At 36.7% G+C, this 22,082-nt stretch overlaps 1 protein-coding gene across 7 annotated transcripts in view; it reads right to left on the bottom strand.

The window, feature by feature from the left end:
* The window catches only part of CNOT4 (CCR4-NOT transcription complex subunit 4), a 139,754-nt gene that overhangs the window by 59,018 nt on the left and 58,654 nt on the right, over window positions 1–22,082 (bottom strand). For all 7 annotated transcript variants that reach the window (XM_030853912.3, XM_030853911.3, XM_030853915.3 and 4 more), the window contains 2 exons: window positions 19,611–19,876; window positions 5,106–5,303 (listed from right to left, as the gene is read on the bottom strand). In XM_030853912.3, coding sequence (XP_030709772.1) covers window positions 5,106–5,303; window positions 19,611–19,784 — 372 coding nt within the window. In that variant the 5' untranslated portion in view covers window positions 19,785–19,876. The remainder of the gene's footprint in view (window positions 1–5,105; window positions 5,304–19,610; window positions 19,877–22,082) is intronic.

Below are 22,082 nucleotides of genomic sequence, written 5' to 3'. Positions count from 1 at the left end.
TGAGAGGCCTGTTTACAATTAAGTGAACCTAGAAACAAATTATAAACATAAAGTAGTTCCCCACAGTTTTGACATACGTTGAAAATAAAAGCAAATAGTGTGTAATTAAGGGACTACCACAAGTGCTTTGTTTGAAATTTTACTAAGAATTGTTTCAGAAAAATCACATCATTGGCACTTCATGGTACCTGAGGTGCCAATACATACACCTGTAACAATCTGCCTTTGTAGTTGTCATATTCACAGTGATTCTACAAACAGATGCAAGCACCTAGTTTATAACATACTGGAAAAAAAAGTACTTTACAAACTTATATATGCATACAAGTCATTTGAGAATCTAGTTAAAATACATATTTCAGACCCTGAGAGTCCGCATAATTAAGCTCCCAGGTGATACTAATGCTACCAGCCCAGGGGCCACACCTTGAGTAGCAAGGTTCTAGAGCAGAGCTACCCAAGTATTTACATGCAGAAATAGTCTTTTTATAATTTTTAATTTCTCCTTCATTTTTTTCAAAGTATGTATCTACACAGACAGATATTATCAAGAAGTCATTGCATGAAACTTAAAGGGTGTTATAAAATATAAGTTTAAAAAAAAGTGGGTACTGGGTCTGAAAGGTTAAAAGCTGGCTTATGGATAACACCTTCATAACAACATAAGATTTGTACATAATTACACTGAGGAGCCAGAATAATATTTTCAAAGCACAAATCTAGCCATGTCATTCTGTTCTTAAGAATAGTTAATAGCTTCCCATTGCCTTTAAGATAAAGTGCAAACTCGTTAGCATGTTTTAAAAGCCCTTCATTATCCCTTACCACTTACCTTGTCAGCCTCCTCTCTCACCCTTTCACTCTAATTTTCCAGCCAAACAAATCATTTGCAGACTGAGCTCTTTCTCATCCAGAAGCATTTGTATAATTCCTGTATCTGAAGCACTTTACCCCAGAGATAGCAGGAGAGTACACATCTTCCCCCCAAGGTCAGGTACCATCTCTTGTGCCTCCACAGCACACAGCACTCCTCATAGTGTACTGTTGCTTTTATAAATAAACAGGGGCTACCTTTTTATTGGTTTATGTTCAATGTCTTACACAATGCCTGGCACGCTGTAGGTACTTAATAAATGCTTATTGAAAAATTAAACTGTCTTAGTATTGAACAAAAAGAGTAACATGGGGGACTTCCCTTGTGGTCCAGTGATTAAGAATCCGCCTTCCAATGCAGGGGATGAGGGTTCGATCCCTGGTCAGGGAACTAAGATCCCACATGCTGCAGGGCAACTAAGCCCACACGCTGCAACTAAGACCCAACACAGCCAAATAAATAAATAAATACAGATCTAAATCTTAAAAAAAAAGAATAATAACATGGATATAAAACACTAGTGGGCCTTAATGTATTAGAAAATGGCCTATGGCTGATAAGAAATGGTTTGCCCAGGCAAGGGAAATTTAAATAATTTAGACGCTCTATATTAAGTTGCACATTACAGATTCTGTCTGAACATAAGTCAACGAGCAAAACAATACTCTAGTAAATAAAAAAGGTAAAGAGTATGGGTAGCAGGCAGAACACCCTGCATATCACCACATTACCCATATATTTAATGTCCTATATTTACTTCACAGTGAGCCAACTTTAGTACTCATTACCATATAAAAGGCCACATGATAGAATTATAAATTCCCAATGGCATACCTAATGTGTAAAATGTCTTCCTATATATTCTTTGGGAACACAGTCAAGTGTTCATGAACACCACAGAGAAAATAAAAAATGTGGTAAGCAGATGGAAGGATGGATGGATAAATGGACGGATGGAGGAACAACAGACCATTCACTGGTGTAAAATACATTGGAATAGGAGCTTTAAGACCAGGGAGGGGAGGATGGGGCTGGGTTTCTAGCCCTGGCTCTGCTATGAAATAGCTGAGTGATCCTAGGCAAGTCACTCAACTTCCTTGTGCCTCGGTTTCCCGTTTGTAAAATGAAATGTTTGCGTCTTTAAAGTCTTTCAGTTCCTCCAACAAGCTGCTCTTTCACACAGTCACGAACCTGAAACATCCTTGTCCTTATTCGCTGCCCAGCTAATTCCTCATCATTTTTAATCATCCTTTCCTCAGGGAGGCTTTTTGTGGATCTCTGTACTAGCTAAATTCCCCACTGTTACATGTTCTCAAAAAGCCCTGTACTTCCGTTTATAAATGCTCAGCATGCCTACAAGGACTTAATTCTGTCTTCTCCACTGTCTGTAAGCTTGTACGGGTAGAGACTGTCTGCTAAACCACTTCATCTCCAACATCAAAGTACCTAACAGATTGTAAGTATTCAAGAGTTAATTTACAGAATGAATGAATTAGGTTCTGACAATATAAATTTTTAGGATTTAGGAGATGATTACCTCTAATCATTACCTCTAATTACCATATCTTCTAAGATAGTTTTTTTTTTCTATTGAGCGATAAATGAATACATTTGACTATCAATCTTGGCATGAAGTTTTCAGATGTACAAAAATTATTTTCAAAACAAGCTTTAAATTTTCCTAAATGTTCCTGTTTTGCTAATCAGAATTCAGTCAAATATCAAACTGTCATCATCCAAAAATAAGTAAATCACAGGGATCTTCTTTGTCTCAAAAGTTACCCTAACAATTTGAAACTTCGAGTTTTCTAATGAAGCTGACTTTAACTTTTCCAATCTGAAAGGGTTAGACAGTTACATTAAGAAAAATTTTAAAGATAATATTTAGAAGTAGTAGGATTTAATAACTAAAACACTAATCTCTGGTCTTCCTAGGCTTTCAAGAGAAATAAGAGAGAGAAACTAATGTTTAAGAAAATTCACGGGCTTCCCTGGTGGCGCAGTGGTTGAGAGTCCACCTGCTGATGCAGGGGACAAGGGTTCGTGCCCCGGTCAGGGAAGACCCCACACGCCGCAGAGCGGCTGGGCCCGTGAGCCATGGCAGCTGAGCCTGCACGTCCGGAGCCTGTGCTCCGCAACAGGAGAGGCCACAACAGTGGGAGGCCCGCGTACCGCAAAAAAAAAAAAAAAAAAAAAAAAAAAAAAAGAAAATTCACTGTCCTCTCACCAAGCACAATGATTTCAAAAGTATAAAACCAGGACAGTGATTTTTAAGTATATTTAGACTCATGATAAAATGTTCTCTCTCACTAGCCAACCCCTAGATTAATTTCTTTCTGTGTAATAGTTCTTCAGATTAATCTTACTAACATCATGTTATTTGAAATGAAAATAAGAAATCTCTGTACATAAGTAAAAGCAAACCACAGATTCTAGAGAAGAGGTAGGAGACCTATAATCCAAACATCAGACTGAGACTATGGCTTAATTTTATCCAGCCTTTGGGTGGTGCTCTGTATGCCTCCAGTACCACAGGTGACTGGATTTTGTATTAAGAAAAGCAAGTACATCCATATCCAAGAGTTATAAAATCAAAATAAAAGTTCCATTAATTTACTGGAGTAGCAGGAAATTCCCTGGTCGCCTAGTGGTTAGGATTCCACGCTTTCACTGCCATTGCCCAGGTTCAGTCCCTGGTCAAGGAGCTGAGATCCCACAAGCTGCATGGTGCAGCAAAAAAAAAAAAAAATTAGTAGGAATAAATAGAGGTAGGTAAATAAAAAACTTGCAGAGGCAAGAAATGATCTCTGGTTGGAAAAAAAAATAGTGTTGAAAGAGGGAGACAGAAGCGTTGGGACAAAGTTGTGGCAGTGTTCAAGAGTGAAGTGGGATTCTGCCTGTCTGGGGAGTTAAGTATTAGATTTAGGAAAAAGGGAGAAGTGGCTGCTGAGGTTAAGTCATAGGCCTAAAATGAGCTCTCTCCTTATCATCTCTTATTAAAGAAGTCTTCTCCAGTATGAACCCTCTGACTTTGGAAAGAACGTCTCCGGAAGATCATGTAGCCCACTAATGCCAGCATCTCTGGACCTAGGTCCTAGTAATTCTTGAGCTGCCTCCACATTTATTACCAATGATAAAGCCTTCTTAGTAAGGTCTCCCTGATTTTTCTCCTCTACTGATCATGAAGCCCTTCACAGCCTCAATACACAGTAAACTTATCAGCAATAAATATTTTTTATTGTCTCTAAACTGATTTGTACAAAATCAATGTATAGACACCTTAAATTTCCTCCTTCTGGGGCCTTTAGCCCACTTAGCCAAGTCAAAGATTCCCACCTCCCTAATCATATTCACTACAATCCTCCCTCTGATTGCGACCATCATGAGCATTACTTCAAACCCTTCTCAAGGAGTACTTTTGACAGATTCCCCAAATTCGGCTCTCTCCAACATTCTGGTTGCCAGTCAGTTTCTATCTGCCTTCCCAACAATCTAGTCAGCACCTCCTGGTATATCAGAAACTAAAAGTTAGCAGATGTGCATCCATGGGCATCAAGGAAAGTTATGAGTTCAACATTATTCTAATAAGGCTGGTGGAGGAAGGAGAGAAAAGAGTTAAGTAATAAACAAAAGGGTTAAGACGTCCCCTGACTCCAAACGAATGACAAAGAACCTGGTCCACAGTTTCCGTTCATCAAATTCTCCCTCTTTCCCCAAAACTGGCTTAAAATGAATGAGTAAAGAATGATGATACAGTATAGCAACAGTTCTATCACTGTTCTATAACCGAGGTTCACTACTTGGGCACGATTTAAAAAAAAAAACACAGATCTTTGGTGGGTTTATGAAACTGCATCTCCACTGTTGGTCCTTAATACAGCTACAGAAAAGAGGAAACACACACAGAGTAGTCATGTCACATTAGCCTTAAGAGCAAAATAGAACCATTATCCAACTTTCACAGGTTATTAGCACTAAAGGGGACTTTAGAGATCTAGTTCAACTGCTTAGTTTTACAACTGAAGAAAATGAGCCAGGGAAGATTAATACATTTGCCTAAGATCACAACTGGTCATTGGTTTCTTAGTGATTATTAAAAAAATATTTCCCATTTTCTCCTAAGTTTTAATATTTTCAGGTAAATCCTGCAGTTGGGCAGAGTCAGCTATTATTTCCAAATATACAAAAAGAAAAAATGCCAAGTTGAGAAAGAAAAGAGAAGAAGACTTACCTCTGGGTCTGCTAGGCGCTGAGACAGACCTACAACAAAGACGAGGTTTTTTTGTACAACACGTACACTAGCCAAATGTTTGCGATTTTCTGATATTTTCTGTTTTCTCTCATTTTGTTTCTGTTTTTTCTCATTCTTTATCCTTTGCAGTTCTTCCTGGGAGAGTGGTTTATAAACTGCTGGGTCTTCTGGATATGGCTGTAGGCATAAAACAAATATAGAAGTTAGCATTAAATAAACAGAAAACTGTATGAATAACAATTATCAAATTCTGGATGATGTGTATGCACATCACATCTCCCTTTGTTACAGCTCCCTTTTTATGAATCTTTTCAGTTTTTATTTAATAAAAGTTAAATGTTATATAGAATTGTTTTAAAATACTATTTAAACCACTTATTGTGCTGAAATTTGAAACATCACCAAAGGTTCTAAAATTTAAAACAACAATATTGGTATTCCCTACAATGCCCAGCACACAGTTTACAGGAAAATTAAGCTTCTAAGGTACTGTGTAAGAGGCAAAGAGTATAAGTTCTCTCATCTAAATATGGGTTTATGTATTACAATCAACAAATATTTAATGAAAACTTACTATGTGCTTGGAGATTAATGAAGTACTTATTCCTTAATACATTCCCAGTCTAAGGACACAGATGAGCAAATAAACAGCAATACATAGATCCTCTGGCCCAGGAGTTTGAACTTAGCTTCAACACTTATTATCCACGTGGTCGTAGACAAGTCAATTAAACTCTATGCCTCCATATCCTCATAAGTAAAATGAAAATAATCTTAAAGGCTGGTGTAAAAATAACACTCATAAAGCAATTATTATGTGTAACTGGCACACAGTAATCCCTCAATAAATACTAGTAATTACACTCTTACAATGGTTTCCTCTCTCATCATTATAATTTTGTTTTCATTCCTATTGCTAATGCCAAGACTACTGATGGCCTGAATAAGAGCTGTGGGCTCACACTGCCTGGCTTTGAATCTTGGATCATTCTTTACCAAGAGACCTTGGCAAAGTTATATAATCTGTCTGCCTCAGTCTTCTATTCTGTAAAATGGGAATAAGAGTACTTTATTCAGAGGGTTTCTGTGAGAATTAAGAAAGACAACACACTTATAAACTAATTAAAATTGTGTTCTTTACAGAAGCATTCAATAAGTCAGTTATTATAACAGCGAGCCCTCCATATCTGCTGGTTCCACATCCTCAGATTCAACCAACATGGACTGAAAATATTTTGAGGTAAAAAATTCCAGAAAGTTCCAAAAAAACAAAACTTGAATTTGCCATGCACCCAGCAACTGTTTACATAGCATTTACATTGTATTTACAACTATTTATATAGCATTTACATTGTATTAGATATTATATGTAACCTAGAGATGATTTAAAGTATATGGGAGGATGTGCGTAAGTTATACCCCAATACTACACTGTTTTATATAAGGGACCTGAGCATCCACGGACTTTGGTAGCTGCGGGAGTGGGGTGTGGTGTTCCTGGAAACGATCCTGTGCAGATACCAAGGGACAACTTAACTACTACAAAAAACAGTCAATAATAAATGGAAGATGGAACACACTAAATAATAATATCTAAAAGCTGAATGTGAAGAGATCCCAGAAATGGGAAACTGTGACTATCAGAATATCAGAAGTGGGGATTAACAGAAATCCTGCCATCAAGAAAAAAAGTGGGGGACTTCCCTAGTAGCGCAGTGGTTAAGAATCCGTGTGCCAATGCAGGAGACAGGGGTTCGAGCCCTGCTCCGGGAAGATCCCAGATGCTGCGGAGCAACTAAGCCCATGCACCACAACTACTGAGTCTGTGCTCTAGAGCCTGCAAGCCATAACTACTGAGCCCACGTGCCACAACTACTGAAGCCCGTGCGCCTACAGCCCGTGCTCCGCAGCAAGAGAAGCCACCGCAATGAGAAGTCTGCGCACCGCAACAAAGAGTCGCCCCTGCTCGCCACAACTAGAGGAAGACCGCGTGCAGCAATGAAGACCCAATGCAGCCACAAATAAAATATAAATAAATAGGGCTTCCCTGGTGGCGCAGTGGTTGAGAGTCTGCCTGCCGATGCAGGGAACACGGATTCGTGCCCCAGTCCGGGAAGATCCCACATGCTGCAGAGCGGCTGGGCCCGTGAGCCATGGCCGCTGAGCCTGTGCGTCCGGAGCCTGTGCTCCACAACAGGAGAGGCCACAACAGTGAGAGGCCCGCGTACCGCAAAAAAAAAAAAAATATATATATATATATGTGTGTATATATATATGTATATATATACACACATATATATATATAAATAAATTTATTTTTTAAAAAAATGAAGAAAGAAGTGGGAATCAGGGAGAGAGGAGGGAGTATCCACAAGCATGAAAACTTGCATGCCTTTAACATAAAGTAACTTTCATCTTTTCATACATAAAGTTTTAAAAATTAATTAAAAAAACAAACATCCTCCAATTTGTGAGCACACTTTGATTAATGCTGAAGGCAATTAAGAAAGTGAGATTTCCTTTTATGTTCCTCAACGTCTACTAGTAATAACATAAAGTCTCCAAAAATCCTGTTCTTAAATATTCAGGCATAACTCTTGGTGGTCCTGCAGGATGTAAGCATCCATACCATTCAATTCCCACATTTAAAGATTTGAGGGGCTTCCCTGGTGGCGCAGTGGTTGAGAGTCCGCCTGCCGATGCAGGGGACACGGGTTCGTGCCCCGGTCTGGGAAGATCCCACATGCCGTGGAGCGGCTGGGCCCATGAGCCATGGCAGCTGAGCCTGAGCATCCGGAGCCTGTGCTCCGCAATGGGAGAGGCCACAGCAGTGAGAGGCCCGCGTACCGCAAAAAAAAAAAAAAAAAAAAATTTGAATCTATTTGGCATACTCCAACTTACTAGTGAGTGGGAGGCACAGAAAACAGAGGACTCAGTAATTTCCCTGACTTTTGCATGACCTGAGGGCTTTCTCCAGGATCAAATATAAAGTTTATGTCACACATTTTAGGGGTTCAATAAATATTTGCCACCTTAATACCAAGCTACTCTCTAGAAGTGGAAATTTAGCACTACTAATTTTCTTTTTTAAAAAAAAACTTATGTCGGGCTTCCACTGTGGTGCAGTGGTTAGGAATCCACCTGCCAATGCAGGAGACACAGGTTCGAGCCCTGGTCCAGGAAGATCCCACATGCCGCGGAGTAACTAAGCCCATGCGCCACAACTGCTGAGCCTGCACTCTAGAGCCGGTGAGCCACAACTACTGAGCCCATGTGCCACAACTACTGAAGCCTACATGCCTACAGCCCATGCTCCACAACAAGAGAAGCCACCACAATGAGAAGCCCGTGCACCACAACGAAGAGTAGCCCCCCCACCCCCCGCTCACCACAACTAGAGGAAGCCCGCGCACAGCAACAAAGACCCAACGGAACCAAAAATAAATAAATAAATAAAAAGAATTGGCTACCATCTTTAAAAAAACAAACAAACTTATTTCAAAGTGTTCTTACATTTTAATTTGAGGAACCAAATGGTTAAGGATCTATTACAATAAATTCAATTCTTCAATCAATGATGTAATCTTCCCAATTTAAATCTCTTCTCTCTCCACTCACCCTTCTGTACCTATATCTCCTTTCAAATCTTAATCTATCTGCCTGGATGATTTTAATCCCACGAAGCTATTCAAAGCTATATGGGCACAAGTATAAAAATGAACTACATACAAACCAATTAAAATATCTTTCCACAAGATCATTTAAAATTTTCATTTGCACATGGAAAAGCTATTTTCTACCACAGGATTTCTGGGTAGCTCCTTTCGGAGCGTTTATCATTAAGTTCATTTGAAAGCTGTTGCCCTTCATTAACATCTATAGTGGTGATAGTCTACTCCCTGAGTGGATCAAGCATATAGATTGTTCCTAGTTCCATTTCAAAGTCTAATCCACGCACTGAATCTTACCAGTCCATGATAAGAGAAGTATAAAAATTGAGAAAAAGCATTTGGAAACTTTTATAGCAACTTAACATTGCCACAACATTCAAGTACCTCATCAGTGGGCTCTGAAAAATAAGATAGTTATCTGTGTGGTTGTTATCGAACTTAGGTGGTAAATCACATGACACAAGCTGGGTACTAGGCATGCTTAATAGGACCCTGTATCAGTCACCAACAGACTGTGGTTGGGGGTGGGGGTGGGTTACAAAAAATCTGGTTCTGCATCAGAGATAGTCTGAAAAACACTGATGTAACTTTTAACTCTTCTGAAAACATGAAGGATTTGACAAGCACTCCGGTTTTTTTCTTTGCTAACAATCTCTGACACTGTAAAATCCTGATAAAAGATGATGCAAAGTAATACAAATGCCAAAAAAATTAAAATACATACACACACACAAAAAAATGGAGAATGACAATTACCAAAAATTGGGTTGCAGTATCAATTCTCATCAAGTATATTACTGATGCACCACCATGTTGAGTATATAACACTGGTTACCCCAATCTTCTTCTATATTATTCCAAGTTTTTTCTATGGAAATATACTTCCATAAGGCTTCAAAGTCAACTTAAAGTCAATTTTATTGGAATATAACTGCTACATAGTGATACATTACACGTACCAATACAGAAAGATACCAACACAGGAGAACAAATTAGTTTACCATGAATTCCATGATCGTTCCTCCTCCACACACACACCACCATAAAAACCTACTCTACAAATCCAATAATAGAAAATTAATAAGCTCATACAGTAGATGAGGAACGGAGGTAGATTAAAGATGGGATATGAAAACACGTAATTTGAATAGCTGCAGAAAGAGACCGTGACCCACAAAGCTAGTAATAGTACTAAAAATGAATATAAAGAAAAATATATCTGGTCTACTTTTTGACTGAAACAGATAGGTTAAACCTAATTTTCTAGGAATATAGGATCAAATAAAAATTACAAGTAAAAAATTTTTCTTTAAAGGTACTACTGCACGTTACAAACTAGTGTTAAATAGGACACCTGTGGAGAAGCATTTTTAATGTGTAAAATATTTCTAATGGTGTTAATTTGTCAACAAATTGCCAAACTACTAATTAAGATGGTTTATAGTCTCTAATGTAATCATTTAATTCCTTTCATATGTTTAGTTATGTTTCCACTTTTATTCCTAATTTACATGTGTATTTACATGTGTCTTCTGTTTTATTTTCTGATCAGACTTACCAGGACTTTATTTTATTCGTTGTTTCAAAGAACCAGCTCTAACCGTTACTGAAATATTGCTTTTTTCCTATTTCACTAAATTCTACTTAATCCCTACTTTCCACTGTCGCAATGTTTATTCTTTTTCTGGTTTCTTAACCTGGAAATAAGTTCATCTATTTTTGTTCTTCATTTCCTAATTAATGCATTTACAGCTTTATCTCTTCCTCTTGCTAAAGACAACGAAAAATACTGTATAAAACTTTTTCCTAACCAACATCTTAAAAACAATAATGATCTGCAGTGGGGAAGTCCCAAGACAATTTTTGGATAAAAGTCAAAACCCAGAGAGATAAGTGGAAAGTCTGAGTAACAACAAATGGGAGAGAGGAACAAATGGGGGAAGAGGGACAGCATTAAAAGTCCAAGGCCAAATCAAGGTGAAGAATTTTGGGGGAGATCACTCCCACGTTAAGCTGAGACCCAGCCCACTCTCAAAGAACTCATTTTGGCTCAGGGTAAGTAAAAACTACACAGAGGTCAGTACACGATAAGAAAAAAGGAAAAGGGTGTGAAGAAAACCATCCTAGAGAAGTTGAAACCAACCCCAGGGAAGATGTGCATCCAGGAGAACAAAAGACCTTTACGTTTAAGGCATCCCTAATGGCAATGTTTACAGGATCCAGCAGAAGTCAAATCAAAGCCTCTCTATCAGAGGGCAAATTCATCTTGGGCCTTGGAGAACCTTACAAATAATTCAATGACAACCATGAAGCAGATACAGACAACAAATCACATAAAGAAATAAAACAACATGAACAACAACCAACAGAAACATCCCTCACAAGACTTCAGCTTCTGGAATTACTGGACAGATTTTGAAACAATAATTCTAATCTGTTTTAACAAATATATGACAAACTTGAAAATATCTGCATGGTATAAAAAGCTTTTTTAAAAAATCAAGTATCAAAAAAGAACAAACGTTACTTCTAGAAATGGAAAACACAATGGCAAAATTTAAAAACTCAGTAGACTAGACCTAAAAGAAAAAATTCTGATTGATCAGAAGAGATCATCCATTAATGCATGAAAGGAAGAAATAGAAAGAAACAGAAAAGAGATTAAAAGACATGGCAGATAGTGAAAAGATCTGGAAAATATTTAATCAGAGTCTCAGAAAGAGAGGAGAGAGAATAAATGCAACAGCTGAAGAGATAACAGCTTAATTTTTTCCAGAACTAATGAAACTCACCAAATCCACAGATTCAAGAAGCGCTACAAACCCCAAGAAGAATAAATAGAAATACACAAGTGAGTTCTACTTTCTGGAACTGATTAATATATCCATTGTGGCCTAACAGTCAATTTTTGTACCCACTATACCTGTATTTTAAAGTTTTGTACAAATTTATTTGTACAGAGTTGTGTGCATGCACAAACACACACATGCTTGCTAATTGTGTTAATCAAATTTTCCATTTCCTTTTTATTGTGTACTTCATATATTTCTAAAATACAGAAATTAGAAGTCTCTCCATTACGCACGTAGGTGCAGTTTCTCCTGGTATTTACATCAGCTCAATACACTTCTTAGCTCTGTTAAGTAAATAAAAGTTTTGTGACTTTAGGGGACCTTTCATCAGTAAGAAAAATATTCTCTTTATCTTTTTAAAATGTGTTTGATCTTGAATTTGATTATGACTAACCAATATCAGTACTATTATACTTTCTTTCCTATGATTTCCATTTGCCCACTCTATCGTTTCTCCCCTAGTTTCACTGATATTTTTCTTATATGTGTTCCTAGTCAAACAGTTCTACAAGGTTTATTAGGAAAAAGAGCAGTCCCCCATATCCTTCCTCCCCCTCAACAGTTGCCTCTCCCTAAAAATAATCTGCTTATTCTTTCAGATGATTCTTTTGTCATTTACTATCACATCATTAAATAACATGCTTGTATTGCTACTTCCTGATTTTTCAGTATTAAATATTATTACATTATGCAAATTGAAGATTTAGATTTCTTTCAGCCAGCCTAACCATACATTCCAAGCCCACTTTCCAACCTTTGGTTAGGTCAAGGGTCACAATTACATTATTATGAAGTTCAAATATTATTTACACACTTCAACCTCCAGCCATGGCACATTAGGTGATAAAAGACTAGGGCTACCAGCATAAACAACTAGAAAACTAGACAAAATATATGAAATTACTGTTTTCAGACACTGAATGACAGACAGTGAACAGCAGGTCTATGACCTCTGAGAGAAAAGAAAGAAGACAGATGAAAACCACAAGTGTCCCAGTTTTCTGCTCTTCTGGCACTTACTGGACATTGGCACTGGGTCCAACTGTCTCAATGAGCAGAGGGGGACAGTGTTCAAAATTTGAAGACGTTGAGGCAACTGAAATTTATGGGGCAAAATACCACACAGGGGGAACTAGTACAAAAAGAATTCCAGAAATCTACATACAGGAATCCTGTGGTAGCCAGTTTTCATAACAGCCCTCCTGAAAACACCCTGATAGAGTGAGTATAAACAATGAATTTAGGGAGGAAATAAAAAAGAACACCAGTCACATGTACTCTTTCAGAATATAGAGGAGGAAACATTTCCTGAAACCAGTATTTCTTTGGTACCAAATCTAAAAACAACATAAAAGAAAGCCACAGATAAATACCTCTCATGACACAGACGCAAAACTCCTCCTGAAAATATTAGCAAATTGAAAGTAAAAAGGATAATACATCATGATCAAATGAGATTCACCCTTGGGAGGGAAAGTTGATTAAAAAAAATCAGCCTAAATCACTGTTTCTACAGAACGAAGGAGATAACACACGATCATCTCAATAGAAGCAGAAAAGGCATTGGATAAAATGCAACACCCACTCATGATAAAAACTCTCTGTAGGCAAAGAATAAAAGCAAACTTCCTCAACCTGATAAGGACCACCTACAAAAAAACAGTGACATACTTAATAGTGAAATACTCAACGTCTTCTCACTAAGATTGGGAACAAACAAGGATATGTGTTCATTCCACTTTTATCCAAGGTTATAGTGTAGGGCTTACCCACTGCAATAAGGCAAGAAAAACAATTTAAAGAAATAAAGGTTGGAAAGAAATAAAACTGTCTTTATCCACAAAAGATGTGATCATCTATTTAGAAAGTCCTAATGAATCTATTTAACAAAAATCAATTATTCTACATAATGACAATGAACAACTGGAAAATGGAATTTTAAAAACAGTATCATGTGCCAAAGCTCAAAATCACAGGGACCTCCCTGGTGGTCCAGTGGTTGGGACACCACCCTTCCACTACAGGGGGCACAGGTTTGATCCCTGGTGAGGGAGCTGGGATCCCACATGCCACATAGTGTGGCCCAAAAAAAAAATTCCCCCCCCCAAAAAAAGTTATAGGCAAATATAACAAAGCATGCTGTACTCTGTACATAAAAACTACAGAACATTGTTTCTGAAATGTTTAAAACCTAGAAAAATGGAAAGATAAAACTCATTCATGACCTATATGAGTCAACATTTTCAAGATGTCGTTTTTCCTCAAATTGACCTGCTTATTCAATGCAATCTCAACCAAAATTCCAGTAGTCTTTTTGTACAAAATAACAAGCTAATTAAAAAACTTATGTGGAAAGACTAAGGTTCAGATACACAGAATAAATTCTAAAAAGAATAACAAATTTGAAAGTTTTTATTATAACAGATTTGAAGATTTAGAGTAGTCAAGACAGTATGGTATTGACAAAAAGATAGACATAATCATCGTGGATGAGATACAGACTCTAGAAATAGACTGACACATTTATCAGCAACTGATTTTCATGAGAGTCCAAAACCATTCAAAAGTAAAGGGGTAGTCTTTTCTACAAAAGATGCAGTAACAACAGGATATCTGTATGGAAAAAAATAAATCTCAACCCCTACTTCATATCTGAGCCATTGCAGCATAATATGATTACTTTTTCTGTACAAGTTTTTGTTTCCTGTAGAGTTAATAACTGTGTTTTGTCTGATTAGATCTCTATGTGTTTATTACTAATTCAACCATAAAATTTCCTCCACTTGTTGAAATGGCTTCACAAGACATTTCTCTTTAAAAACACTAAGTATTCTTTCATTTTGATCTTTTTGTAGAGATTCCCCTTGGAGCTTTCTGATTTGCCACATTCTGGATTAACTGCCCTCTACAGGTCACATCTTTCATCCTTCCCCATCATCCAAGAAATCCCACTGCTTCTTGTCTATGTTTAATTACCTATTTCCTCTATCCCATGTATTTTTTTTTTATCTTCTTCATTCCTTTATATTGATGGGGCATATCCTCTAGTAAATTTCTGAGAAAGAATGCACAGAAGGTAAAATATTTTTGAGAACTTTCAGGTCTGAAAATGTCTTTTCATAACACTGGTTTATAACCTGTAAGTTTCATGTGTACAACGTTATATTTCTACTTCTATGTACCCTACAGCGTGCTCACCACCAAAAATTTAGTTTCTATCTGTCACCAAACAGTTGATGCCCTTTATCTATTTCACCCTCCCCCTCTGCCTCTTCCCCTCTGGTAACCACTACTCTGTTCTCTGTATCTATGTGTTTGTTTTTATTTGGTTTGTTCATTTATTTTGTTTTGTTTGTATATTCCACATATGAGTGAAATCATACAGTATTTGTCTTTCTCCATCTGACTTATTTCACTTAGCATGGACCCTTCAAGGTCCATCCATGCTGTCACAAATGGCAAGATTCCACCTTTTGATGGCTGAGTAGTATTCCAGTGTGTGGAATACACATCTTCTTTATCCATTCATCCAAAACACTTAGGTTGTTTTCATATCTTGTTACTGTAAATAATACCACAAGGAACATAACAGTGCATATATCTTTCTGAATTAATGTTTTCGTGTTCTTTGGGGCCTTTTTAATCTGAAAATATGTCCTTTGGTTCTGGGAATATTCTTCAATCATATATTATTGAAGACAATTTTCCTCTGTATCATTGTGATCTCTTTCTAGAATACTAACTTATTTGTTATGTGACCTCCTGGACTGATCCTCAAATAAAAGTTATCTCTTCTCTCATACATTCTCCTTTGACTTTTTGCACTACTTGTTAAGAGATCATCTCAACTTCATCTTCCAACTCTTTGCCTGAGTTATTTCTGCTATCATATTTTAATTTTCAATAACTGTTTCTTATTCACTGAATTTTTTATACCATACTGTTCTTGTTTCATGGATTCAATATCTTCTATTATTTCTGAGGTGAAAATAATACCCTTGTTGAAGTTTTCATTTCCTTGGCCAGTCTCTAATTTCCATGTGAGCCAATGTTGTATGGTGCTATATCAGTAAACCACCCATGTTCCCACATCTGCTGTTTCCACCAGATATTTTTCTCAGACATGCTGCACTAAAAGGACATGCAAAGGCAGTCTAAGGAATGACCTGCACCTGTTTAGGGAAGCACTAAGGTCCTTTTGACTCTACTAGGCTCAGCAACTAGGACCAAAGAGAAACATTCAACTTCATATGTTTTTAAAACCTGCCTCTCTCTCTGCTTTTCAAAGCTATTAAAACAAAAGAGGCCCTTTCTGCAGACAGGTTTCATCTTGTGAGCCAAAATCAGGAGCTGGCTTCAACTAGCGCCACCTGCATCTCCAAGTTTATTTAAATCATCTCAATTTGACATCTCACAGAACGCCTTCTACAGGCTTCTCCCTGCAGGGTTGGGCTGTATCTAAATTGTAGCTTCACGGTCCTCTCCAGAAACACTTGTGGTTTCCTTCCATGTTAACACAACCACTGAGGCTGGGCTCCAGAGATGTAAAGATTTGCTGGTCCCTGACTGAGATGGGCAGCTTCATAATTATGTGTGTTCAGCACTCTCTAGCAAAGCTAAGCCAGATTCCAAGACTTTGTGTGTCCTGCACTGTCTGCCTTCCGTGACTCATGCCATGAGACAGGTATGAGCAAAGTCTGGTAGTTAAGAAACTAAGGAGAGGTTCTAAGAGTTGTGGATATTAAGTGGATATTAAGTCAACAAGAAATTAAAAAACAAAGACAAAAACAAAAAAACCTCCTGGTCTGACTATTAACAATAAGTGCCTCAGCTAAAGATTCTAACTTGGAGACCCAAAAGGAGGTTGTCTCATATTTCTTTAATCTGGATTTTTCTTTTCTTTTCTTTCTATAAATGTTGGAGAGCCTTGGTGTTCATCCTTAGACAATCTCTCATTTTTTCCACTGACCCTCTCTGTGATTTCATCCAGTGTCATTAATTTATAAAAATATTCTATATATTGATTAACTCCCAAATTTACATCTCCATGCCCAAACCAAACTTGAATATTCACCTGTCTATTCAATATCTCCATTTAAGTCTCTAACAGGAATCTCAAACTTAACATGTTTAAAACCGAGTTCCTGATCTTCTCAAAAACCCTATTCCTAGAAGATGCAGTCTTCCCCATCTCAGTTAATGGCCATTCTCTACTTCTAGTTGCTCAGTTCAAAATCTTGCAGTCATCTTCAACTCTTCTAGTTGTATTGTATAGTGGATATTAAACCTGATTAATCTTTGTATGTCTGTAAAATGTTTTATTATGCTTTCAAATCTGAATGAAATTGAGAATTCATTAACTTATTTTCACTCAAAAATTTGGAAAAACAAATTTTTCGTTTGTGTTCTCTTTTCTATGGTTGTAAAACAAAAACACTGACATCAGTTTTATTCTTGTTCCTTTGTGATCTATGTATTTTTCTCTCATGGACTTTCAGAACTTTGTCTTTATTCTAGATATTCTAAAATCTCACAATTATGTAAACAGATGTTGATATTTTTCAGTCATCTTGCTTCATACTTACAGAACTCTTCTAATCTGAGGACAACTGCTTTTCACAGTGAGTAATTTTCTTCTATTAGTTCTTTCATTATTTCTTCTGATCCATTCTTAGCCCACTGCTTCTAAAACTTCTCTTAGCAGAGATTAGAACCAGTAGATCTCTCTTTTACATTGCCACACTTTTCTTTCATGCTTTCTATTTTTTAAATTTCTGCACTATATCCTGCAAAAAAATACTCAGCACAGTCTTCCAACTCGCTAATTTGCTCTTGAACTGTGTTCATTCTTTTCTTCAACGTATCTATAGGATTGTTTATTTTGAAGATCTGTTTTTTTAAAAAAAAAATGTTCCTTCTACATGAATATGTCATTCTCTCTTACCTCTTTGAGAGGTACCAATGACACTTGAAAAAGTTTCTTTCTGTTTGCTTACTTATGTTAGATTCTTCTATATACTGATTTTTGTGCTTCTCTTCCATAATGTTGGCTTTCCTGAAATACCTATTGATTCTTGGTTGTTGCACATGTAAGAATTCTGTCAACCAGTCTATAAAATACTATTTCTATTTGCTGCAGGATGTTTCTTTGTGACCACAGAGAGGAAAAACAGCTCAAAGGGGTAGGCTAATAGTTCATCTTCTGAGCATAGGAGGTCCTAGTTCCTCCAGGGTATTTCTATCCCCTTTAAGGCTCCGACCTAAATTTATAATCAGTGTTCCACCCAGAGGGCATCTGTACCTGCTACCTGGCATAAAAGTTGGACTGTTGTTCCAATGCCTCTGTACTCAACCAACCACACTGACAGTTTTCCGAGGATCTTGAAGCACCACTATTATTACCCTTTTTCAAGTCTTCTCCTGAATATGTTTTGAGTTAACACTTTTTCTTTAAATTGATCCCAATGGCCTTCTGCCCTCCAGATTCCTCACACTAGTCCTCCCAGAAAGGAACCCTTTTACTAACAACCAGCTTTGCTGAAGTTACTCTGTTTAGTTTTTAATCTTAAAGTTTTTTCTATTTTTTGCTCCACTTTCTAAGGATTTGAGGTGATTCTAGGTAATCCCTTAAAACTGAAATGAATTTCTTTGCCATTTCCTCAAATAGTCTTAGGTTATCCTGAAAGTCACCACTTTCAACATAATAGTTCAGTACAATTGTCCTCTAATGGAATGATGGGGAACTGATTTTTTAAATACAACTGAATGTTTTAAAATTCATTAACACAAATTTAAAAAGCTAATGTTATCGTTTTCATTTACCTTTCCATTCACATTCTTAAAGTATATGAACTATATAAAAAGATATTATATACATTATAAACACCTACTGTTATATAACTTATATATATATATATATATATAAACTACATTAATTAACATTTAAGTAGAGCTCACCTTTTTTCATTCATATCATCTACATTAACTGCCCATTAGATTAAAAAAAAAAAACTGGACAATGCATTGCCTTCTGAGATATTATTTTTTTTAATAACCTAGGTATCTAAAACACATTTCCAATTCTCAAAATTTGGTAATAATGAACCAAGAGCTCTTTGAATGGGTAAACAAAAGAAAGTTTAAATCATACAAACAGACATTAAAGATAAGGCAAAAAATAGCTATTTGCATTAATCCCTAAGGTGGTAATAAACCTTCAAAACAGAGATGCAGCAATCCTACTCACCCTAATAGGTCACTTACTACACTGTAACTGCTGCATCTGCTTATAAAAACAACAAAACCCAGAATACTATTTTAAAAATCATAGACACTTTAGATTTAGAAAGGATTCAAAGGACTTGCATTTGACCCCCAAACCTACTACCCATTAGCTGATGCCTTCGATAAGTTACTTAAAAGGCCTAGTTTCCTTAAGCATACAATAGGGATAGCACTATCAGCCTAGGATTGTCCTAAGGACCAACAAATGAAGTTAAGTATTACCTTCTAAACCAGGATTTCTCTTTTCATTTTAACTCATGATCTTTTTTAGTAAACATCAAAACTTCTCTACTATTTTGTACTAGAAAACTAAAGCAAATTTCCCCCCAGATGTAATACTGATTGTGCTTTTCCAATTTCACACCATCCTATCTAAATCTACTGCCTCTCTCTACTCCTAATCCTATTAAACAGCCAGCACCACCAACCTTGTCAATCTCCTCAGATAAGAAAACTAAGGCCAACCAGAGAGGTTATGTGGCTTCACCAAGGTCATATACTTAGTTAACAATAAAGGCGAGACTCTGACTCCCAGGGCAGTGTTCTTTCCACTTCATTAAATCTTAAAAATACAATGCTACACATTATCTCATCTGAGGTTGGTAGATTCTTTTAAATCTACTTACTCATAGGCATGGGGAAAAAAACTAAACACAAAGTTATTTTGGAGTATTTACCTTTCTGCATGCAGGACAAAGCCCATTTTCATCAGTGCGAATTCGATGCCAACAAAATCGGCAAATCTGGTAGCCACAGGTGCAAGGGAAAAAGTTGATATCATCTATCTCCAAGGGCTCCATGCAAAGAGGACATTCCACAGGGTCTTCCTTCACATCAGGACTGCGAGACATCTTCACGTTTATTAAACAGCAGCAAAAGTTTATAATAATTTAAGGGAGAAGGAGGTTCAGCGCTAGGAACTAAACTGTAGAACTTCGAAGACCTGCATAAGAAAAAACAAAATATACTGCTTACTACTGAAAAAATATGGCATATTCAATGATCAAGAATCAAATTGCATAAAAAATTTGAAAAATTAGATCAATTTTTGCTATCTCAGAAGATGGAATTCTGTATATTCTTCATGTCAAGATAAAAGGCGTGAGGTTGTTAAATTTTTTGATTCAACAGAAACACAAAAGAACTTCCTTTTTTTAGCTAAAACATTTAATACTAACCAGTACTAATCATAGCATATTTTAGGGGAATAAATACTATGCAGAAACATCTTCACCTTAAAACATACTCTACACTGTCTTATCTTTCACCTAAAAGCTAGTAGTAATACTGCCACATAACTAAAAGAGTATTATAGTAGTCTAAAATGTGTCCTAGTTTACAAAATAAAACTAATGAAGAAGAGCAGTTTCAGTTACCTGTAATTACATGTTAATATCAAACCATTACCACAGAAAACATAAGACTTGAAAAAAATATGCCATAGAACCTAATTGTTTACAATTAAATATGTATTAATATGCCAATGAAAAGTTCACTTCTGGGAAAATACACACGTATTAAACAAAATTAAAATATTCCTTTTTATTATAGAAATGCTACAAAAAGCCTATAGAAAGGGGGAAGAGAACAAATAGACATCCATGCCTCAAAGTCTTTTTAAAAATTAAATAATTTATCTTTTTAGATTATGGAGAATTGAAAATTTTCAGGCTAAAGTCACTGTTAAATTAAAACGCTATGTCAAAATAACGGAGATATTTTGTTTGTTTACATAATTTGACAAACTAATTCTAAAGTTTACATGAAAGAGTAAATGCATGAGACATGCTTTGAAACTTTTGTGGAAGAAATGTGGGGATCTGCACTATCAGATACTGAACTGTACTACAAAGCTACAGTAACAAATAATTTGATATTGGTACAAAAACAGACAAAAGATCAAAGAAACTAGAGAATCTATAAACAGAACAATGAATTAATGAGATTTTAATATTTGATAAAAGGGACATAACAAGGGCTTCCCTGGTGGCGCAGTGGTTAAGAATCCACCTGCCGATGCAGGGGACATGGGTTAGAGCCCTGGTCTGAGAAGATTCACATGCCGCAACCAAGCCTGTGTGCCACAGCTACTGAGCCTGCGCTCTAGAGCCCGTGAGCCACAACTAATGAGCCTGCGAGCCACAACTACTGAAGCCTATGCGCCTAGAGCCTGTGCTCTGCAACAAGCAAAGCCACCGCAATGAGAAGCCCATGCACCGCAATGAAGAGTAGCCCCTGCTCATCACAACTAGAGAAAGCCCATGCACAGCAACGAAGACCCAACACAGCCAAAAATAAATAAATGAATTTATTTAAAAAAGGTGTGGGGGGACATAACAAATCAATATGGTGAGGATGGACCCAATTTAAAAGCAGTAACAGGGTCCTGGTCTATCCATTTTAAGAAAGAAACAGTATATAGCTATCTCACACTGCAATCAAAACAAATCTCATATGATCTGTCTAAACAGCTATACACTGAAATAAACTATTAAAGTGTTAGAAGAAAATAGAATTTTTAAAAATCTTGGGATACAGAAAGTCTTCCTAAGCAGAAACAGAAATTCATAAAAGATAGATATGATCAACTTAGCAATGTGAAAAGAAAAAAACAGACAAATTAAAGCAACAGAGTAAAGCAAGCAACAGAGTAAAGGATATATTCACCGTATACAAGAGTCACTATCCAGAATATATAGAAATCTTACAAGCAATTTTTAAAAGGCAAACAAGTCAAAAGAAAAAATGAGATCAGAATATGATGAGTAGTTCACAAAAGAATTACAAATGATTACAACATATGAAAAGATGATCAACCTCTTTAGTTAGTAAACAGTGAGGTAGCATTTTTCCCCCACCAGCCTGTCAAAGTTAGTCTCCCCTGGCAAAGCAGAGATTATCACTGATCTAAGTTCCTCTTTACAAAGGGAAATGGGAGCACAAAGAGTACCTTGCCTTAAATTGCACAGCTATTAAGTGGTGCGGCCTGGATTCATTCCAGGAATTAGCCCCACATCTGTGCTTTTAACCACTCCCTTAAACCACCTTAGACTCTATCCTACATAAATACTCACACATGTGCACCAAGTACTTTGCTATATGTTTTGCAGCATTGTTCATAAGAGTAGAAAACTGCGAACAATGTTAAC

The sequence above is a fragment of the Globicephala melas genome, chromosome 9 (assembly GCF_963455315.2).
Source record: "Globicephala melas chromosome 9, mGloMel1.2, whole genome shotgun sequence".
Lineage (NCBI taxonomy): Eukaryota > Metazoa > Chordata > Mammalia > Artiodactyla > Delphinidae > Globicephala > Globicephala melas.
The sequence above is the reverse complement of the archived record's forward strand: the minus strand, read 5'-3'. Positions and strand labels throughout refer to the sequence as shown.